The following is a 7,496-nucleotide window of genomic DNA, read 5'->3' as shown; positions in this document are numbered from 1 at the left end:
GCAGATTTCAAGGCAACCTGGTCAAGTTTACCATAACCTGAGGACAAAGGTTTTAGACCTTTGATTTTCAGCTACTCTCTGGCAGCAGCGACCTCTCTCCACCTAAAAGACCACTGCCCAAACATGGCCTGCATCACTCCTGCGAGGATTCCTTCCTCCTATAGCACATATAACCTCCACTTATAGAATTGTATCATGGGGATGTATCAGAATCTTATTACTTGTCTATCTTCTGTTGCCTTTTTTTTATTCTTGCAGTACTGGGATTTGCTAAGCAGGCACTCTACCACCTGAGCCATGCTCTCCAAGTTTACTAGCTTCTATAGACGCTTCTAAAACTTATTTAAAGTAGAGGAGGAAAAGAAAAAAGAAAAGGCAACATGAGGCCACTGGTTAAGAAATGTAAAAATCTTTATTGTCTCTAATCCTGTGATCTATTATATGTGACCATATTTCTCCCATCAGCAAGCATCTCTATGGATTATTCCACTACAATACCATGATGCTTGGACTTGAATCACTTCCGGACCCCATGGATACCTGGGAGATTATAGAGACCATTGGCAAAGGCACATATGGCAAGGTCTACAAGGTGACGAACAAGAATGATGGGAGTCTGGCTGCAGTGAAAATTCTGGATCCCATCAGCGTAAGTCTCAGTGGTAAATTTCAACCACCATCAAATGTTTCCCAAATATTGAGCTTTCAATTTCCTTTCTAGCTCTTTGGAGGCAGGGACCTCACTTGGAGTTAAAACTTCTTTTAGCTTTTGTTTCTTGCTTGTTTTTACTGTTATTTTGATTTTGACCCTTTGGGCTTTTCAAAAATTGCTCTTTTAGAAAGAGGGCTATATTTCACTCCCTAGTCTCCCTGCAAGTTACAAAGTGAACTGGGCTTATGATATTCTGTCATCCGAGGCAAACATCTTATTTCAAGTGATTGAGGTTACAATGTCCTACATTGTTTTGCACAGTGGAGTTGTATATGATCAATCCTGTGTAAGGTGCCTTCAAGACACTTATCCTTAACTACTTAGAAATTTTAGATTTGTTTCTAATAAAAGATACAATAATGGTATCTAGGTAAAGAAAACAAAAAAATTATTTGTATACTAAAGATATAAATTGAAATTAGAATGTCTTTGGTTAGGTATTTTGAAGGCTGACATTAAAAATATATAATATGTATTATATAGATAAATATATATAATAAACTAGGTACTGTGGCTCATTCCTGTAATCCTAGCTAGTTGGGAGGCAGAAGTCAGGAGGATTGTGATTCAAGGCCAACCTGGGAAAGACCCTCATCTCAACCAAAAAAAAATCTAAGCACAGTGGCATGCACTCATTATTTCAAACTATAGTAGAAAACTTAATAAATTGAAGATCTCAGTCCAGGCCAGCCCAGGTGGAGAGCAAGGTCCTATTTGAAAAAAAAAAAAACTAGAGTAAAAAGGATTGGGAGCATGGTTCAAATGGTAGAGTGCCTGCGTAGCAAGTGCAAGCCTCTAAGTTCAAACCCCAGTACCGCCCCAAATAATCCATAATAAATTGGTATCATTAATTGAATACCTGAACACGATGCCATATTTGTATAACTAGTATTAATCTACATGCATTTTTAAAAATGTGTTTAGGATATGGATGAAGAAATTGAGGCTGAATACAACATTTTGCAGATTCTTCCTAACCATCCCAATGTTGTGAAGTTTTATGGGATGTTTTACAAAGCAGATCGCTGTGTAGGTGGACAGCTGTGGCTTGTCCTGGAGGTAAGTGGCCATTGAGTAACCATCAGCTGAACAGAGTTCCAGGGGCAAATAGATGTTTTGTTTAGGCCTCTCACTCATGTGACAGATACCTTGCTGGATATGGAAACCTCTGCAGTTCTTATAGTTAGGCTGTATGTTGAAAATACTTTTTAAAATGCGATTTTATTGTAAATATGATGTACAGAGGGGTTACAGTGACATAAGTAAGGTAATGAGTACATATCTTTGGAACAGTATTACCTCCTCCCTCATTTTTCTCCTGCGTTCCCTCCCTTCCCTGACTTGTTTCTCTGTTTCAAAAGTAGAACCAGAGGCTGGGAAGGTGGCTCTGTGGTAGAGTGTTTGCATGAGGCCCTGGATTCAACTCCTCAGTACCACATAAGCAAAAAAAAGCCAGAAGTGGTGCTGTGGCTAAAGCAGTAGAGTGCTAGCCTTTAGCTGAAGAGCTCAGGGACAGTGTCCAGGCCCAGAGTTCAGGTTCCACGACCCCCTGCCCCCCCCCCCACAAAAGTAGGACCATCTTTTCTCCTACTAGAGCAAATACATGAGTATAATTAGAAAAGGTTATTGTGTTCCCTAAATTGGTAATATTTCCTAGAACTCATGTTCCAATTGTTTGCAACTCATTTTCAAAGCTTTCTAACTCAAGATGCCCTTGGCTTACCATAATTGCCCACTGGTGTCCAGTGGGTCTTGTTCTACATGGTATTTGCTACGAACTATGTGTTGTGTAGGGAAGGCCCATTGGAGAGTTCTTACAGGAAATGATGAGGCCTGGAAGGAAGCGAGGACGTTACAGTGAGTGGGCAAGGGAGACATCACGCAGCCGTGTGGATGCAACCAAGGCCTTGGCCAATCTTGAAAACATAGAGCTCAGAGGCCTTTTCAGAGCTGTCCTCAGTTGTCCTCCTGCTTAGCCATCAGCTGCGTGTGGGCCCTAGAAGAGAGCCTGACCCCGGGGGAGGCAGTTCCCTGTTGTGGGATGCAATTCCTAGTGAAGAATGCAGCTGCAGCTGGGAGAGGTGGGCAATCAACCTTCCTAGCAGCACCTGTTCTGAAAAGGGAACCTGAAGAGACATCTCTGTGTCCACTATGGCCCCACCATTTTGTCTCCTTTTTGAATTTGCCTCTGAACCCAACAGTCAGTTTCTCAAAAGATAATGCATGTGTCCTTAACAAGGATAATAGACAGTCCTATTGCCTCGGATTTAGAACAGGCCTACGCTAGATTCTGTCTCTGAATCAGCTCATGCTCCCTACCAGAGACCATGTGGGTGGACTATGTAGGCACCCTACAAGAGAGACATCAAAGGAGAGGTCCACCCTCTTCACTGTCTGGTGCCTCTTTACCCAGTCTTTCTGGTTCTGGGAGGCCTGACCATGGGACAGAATGTACTGGCTGCCCTGGCAACCGTGTGTGGGGAACTCATTGTTATATTCGAGTGGGATGATCTACAAGGAAACTCTTCTGAATATTTCTGTCACATCAATTGCCTTCCTCACAATATAAAGATATAAGCAATTTGGGTCTTAGGGCATCATTATTTTCCTTTAATTGGTTGCTTGAGTCATATAACACATTGTTATTAGCATCTTTTGGGTTTCCTCTCTGTCCCTCATCCCATGAAGAGAATATTGGGCTTTGTCTTGGTGATGAAGCTTCTTTGTTTAGGAGTGGCCTTATTTCTTGGGTCCCCAACTCTATTTTTCTTTAGCTCTGTTAATAACTGGTACTCACCTGCCACCCCCCTCCCCCTGCCCCGTAATGACTATGAAGAGATGTAGCCACTCTGTGACACTGAATTTTTTTTATATCTGAGCAATACAGTGTGTTTACATTGTGACTTTTGCTGGTCATTTTGGCCCATGCTCAATCTGGCAGCATGAGATACTCAATGTTGGCCATTTTTATCCTAGGACGAGTTGTCTTTACAATGCTGCTAGATGTGCCCAGTACCTCTAAAAGTCCTATGAAAAATACAAGGATTCCTGAATTTCTAACAGTTTCACTGGTGTTCATTGAAGGTCAAGAGCCAGAGGGAGTAGCAACATGTCTATGGTCACATAACTAGCTACATGGCAGAAATAGAAGAAAAACCACATGCATCAGTCAGCTTCCTATCACGGTAACAAAATACCTCAGTCAAAACAACTTAAAGAGAAAAGACTTATTTTTGGCTCATAGCTTGGGAGGTTTCAGTCTTTAGTCAATTAGGTTTGGGGGCCTGTGGAGAGGTAGCACGTCACAGATGGAGCATAGGGCAAAGAAGCTGCTCACCTCATGTGAATGGAGAGCAAATCAGAGAAAAAGGGTCAGGGACCCACAGTTCCCTATAAGGACACACCTCCAGGGACCTAACTTCCTCTCATGAGGTCCTACCTCCTGAAGGTCCCACCACCATAGTCTATGACAAAGTTTTTAACACATGGGCTTTTGGGGACACTGTCTAAGCTACAGTGTTGTGCTTCAGCCCTCTCATAACATCATGGGCTGCTGCCACCTGTGATGCTATCCATGGGATCATGGGAACACAAATACAGGGTCTTCGGATGGGATCACAGCACTTCCTGACCCCCCACACAGCTGGATTATGATGGCAGGCTACACAGCACCTTCAGTGTGTTGCTCTACCTGCATTTTGTTGTTTGCTTGCTTGTTTTAGTTTTCGTGGTGGTTCTGGGCTTGGACTCAAGGCTTCACATTCTTCATAGGCCTTTTCACTCATGGCAGGTGCTCTATCTCTTGAACCATACCTCCAGTCTAGCATTTTGCTGGTTAATTGACGATAAAAGTCTCAGGGGCTTTTCTGCCTGGGCTGACTTTGAACTGTGCGCCTCAGAGCTCAGTCTCCTTAGTAACTAGGATATCAGAAGTGAGCACTCATTTGTCTGGCTTACCTGCAGCTTTTTAAGGTGTACTTTCAAAAGAATCATACAATAAAATTTAATTTCAATATTGAAATTAAATTTATGTTGCTTTCGCTCTTTCCTTGCTGAAAGGACTAGCACATGAAAAGCCATTCCACAGAGCAATTTTAGATGATAGAAAAATGTTGTTAATAATTTCCTTAAATCATTCCAATTCTGAAAACAAAACAAATAAAAACGTCATCTCTGAAATTCATTACTAATTTGCTAGTAGAAAGCCAACAAAAACTCTGTTTTATGACAGATACTATATTAGGAAGATATGGAAAGAAAACATATACAACATCTTGGGAATTTTCTAAATGTTTTATTTTAAGTGAGCGTTAAAAAATTTTAAATCTGCAAGTCCTATTATCTCTCACCTAAATAAAAGTTAACAAGAAATAAAACCCCTGAGAAAAATACAATACTTGGAAAAATTGTATGTGTATAAACTATATTTTCTCTTTCACGTTTTAGAGTAAAACTTTTGACAGGTGGGAACTATTGATTTCAGAGTGAATCAAATGTTCAATTTAAATTGTTTATAGAGTTCTATAAATAAGGATGTAAAGAAAAAATAAAATAAAATTTTTTGTTTTCTAAAAGAACGGGGTTTGGAAAATCAGTTTTCCTACCTTGCCAGAGATCTAAGTTCTGTATCTAGTATGCGGAATGAAAGTGGGGGTGAACATAAGGAGGGAGGTGGCATCTCTATCCAGCCTATGCTTTCAAGAGTTTATGCTTTTTCTGGCCTTAGAAAGCCAGTCTAGCCATGACCATCATCAGAAGTGTTATACATCAACACATTTTCACTCACTGGTGTTGGTGTGCGAATTAAGGTTATCAGGTCTTAGCAGGCCTGGAAGTTTTTGCTTTTTTTTTTTTTTCTGTCAGTCCTGGGGCTTGAACTCAGGGCCTGGGCATTGACATTTAGCTTTTTGTTCAAGCCTAGCACTTTACCACTGGAGCCACAGCTCCACTTCCAATGTTTCTTTTGCATGTTCTTCCCTCTATGCTATTTCCCCTATTCACCGTATTTGATTTTGGTGCCCTGGTATTGTAGATATGTTTATTTGAATTAGAGAAGGAAAGGGGAACAACAGAATGGTGAGACAAAGGACAAGGGGGAACCAAAGCAACAGGAATATACACAAGACAATATGTTGGAAATGATCTGTACCACCTAGGGTGGGGGGTGTTGGGGGAAGGAAAAGAAGGAGAAAACTGAGAGAAGGGGTAACAAGTTTGACAAGCAATGTACTTATTACCTTACTTATGCAACTATAACCCCTTTGTACATCACCCTGACAAAAAAAAAGTAAATAAGAAAAAAAAAGACCTCCCCCCCCCCAAAAAAAAAGAGTATCATGGACTTTACTGTTTTTGCTGGCTTCAAACTATGATACCCACATAGGTTTTGACTAGCTGAAGATAGTTTAGGTGGCACTGAACACTGACTCTGAAAAATCTAGAATGAGAGTCCCTGGAATGGGAAATACACTTGAGACAGGAAAAGGGAAGAGCTTTGAAATACGACAGTAGCATTCTACGTGCATGTGCTGTGCGTATGTGTGCTTGGCCCAAGAGAGCTCAGAAACTGAGTGGAAGGGAGTGTACCCCTACCTTTACTCATTTTGATCAGAGCTCTGGGGTTTCAAGGCATGGCTTTTCTTTGTCTAGTTACAGACCAATGACTTGGCTTGGTATTCAGTGAGATAAGCATGATCTGTCCTAATACTAGAGGAAAAATAGGCTGTCTGAATTTACTGAGAATTGGCCATTGTTGACTTTGATCTCTGCTTTATGTTCTTTGTAAAACCTAACACCTTTGGAAAGACCTTGACAGTCTACTGAACAAAAGGTCATTGCAAAGAAATTCCTCTTATTCTGCAATCTGACCAGGTCAAATCAACACAGTGATGCCGAGTCTACTTAATAATTGGCCTGGGCTAGAACAAAGGCCTGGGGAACATGTTGTACCAGGCCATTCTTTCATACTGTAGAGGAAAATTGATGGCTTATTGAATAAGGAACATTTTATTGTTTGAAATTAGAACCATTTTACTAAATACACATACTGTGATTGTGTCAATATTCAATGCTGTTTTAGAAAATAGATGTGGAATGTAAATGATTGTTCTGTTTTTCATGGTTTGGCGCAAAATGCTCATTTAATTCTATATGCATCCAGCTGCCACATGTCCTTGCTGAGGGATAGGGAGGAGCCGGCGGGGGGGGGGGGGGGGGGGGTGAAGATACACCTCTGCATTAGAGTCTGATTGCTAGGAGTGGGCAGGAAGGAAGGGCTGATGTGTCAGCCCTCAGAGGTTGGCCAGGAGGCTTTGGTTGCCTTCTTATAATTCTGAAGGGATTATTTTATTTGCTACTTTTAAATATAATTCCTTGTCAAGCTTTAAAAATGTTCAGCTCATTTCACCAAACATAACTCTGCTTTAGACAATTGTCCATGTATACTTGCATTTAAAAAATATTCAAGTGCCCAAAGCCCTTTTTTCTATACACCACAGGCTGACCTTTTAAAACCTTGCGGATGGCTTATCAACTTCACAGGACAGCTTCTTTTACCGGTGCCCCCGAGCAGTTTAATTACATGTTTCTGTGAATTCTGGGAAGTCAGACAGCTCTTAAACTCTGACATTTACTGAACAAAAGGCACCAACTGAGTAAGATCCCTTTGTTGTGTTTATATCTGCAGCTGAGTTTTAAGCCTTTTGACAAATAACTGCTTTCAACCCTTTCTTAGGTTCCAGAGTTAGAAGGAAAGTTTAGAAGTTGGCTGCCTATATAAAATATT

General features: G+C 41.0%; 1 protein-coding gene across 2 annotated transcripts in view; it reads left to right on the top strand.

The window, feature by feature from the left end:
• Positions 1 to 466: 466 nt before the first annotated feature.
• Myo3b (myosin IIIB) overlaps positions 467 to 7,496 on the top strand; it is a 370,163-nt gene continuing 363,133 nt past the window's right edge. The window contains exons 1-2 of one of the 2 annotated variants that reach the window (XM_042694123.1): positions 467 to 649; positions 1,637 to 1,771. In XM_042694123.1, the coding sequence (XP_042550057.1) occupies positions 500 to 649; positions 1,637 to 1,771 (285 nt within the window). In that variant the 5' untranslated portion in view covers positions 467 to 499. The remainder of the gene's footprint in view (positions 650 to 1,636; positions 1,772 to 7,496) is intronic. The other variant, XM_042694122.1, reaches the window with a different exon arrangement.

This window comes from Dipodomys spectabilis, unplaced genomic scaffold (genome assembly GCF_019054845.1).
Source record: "Dipodomys spectabilis isolate Male_0828 unplaced genomic scaffold, ASM1905484v1 ptg000174l, whole genome shotgun sequence".
Taxonomy (NCBI): Eukaryota; Metazoa; Chordata; class Mammalia; order Rodentia; family Heteromyidae; genus Dipodomys; species Dipodomys spectabilis.
Note: the sequence above shows the minus strand (reverse complement) of the source record. Positions and strands in the feature narration are given on the sequence as shown.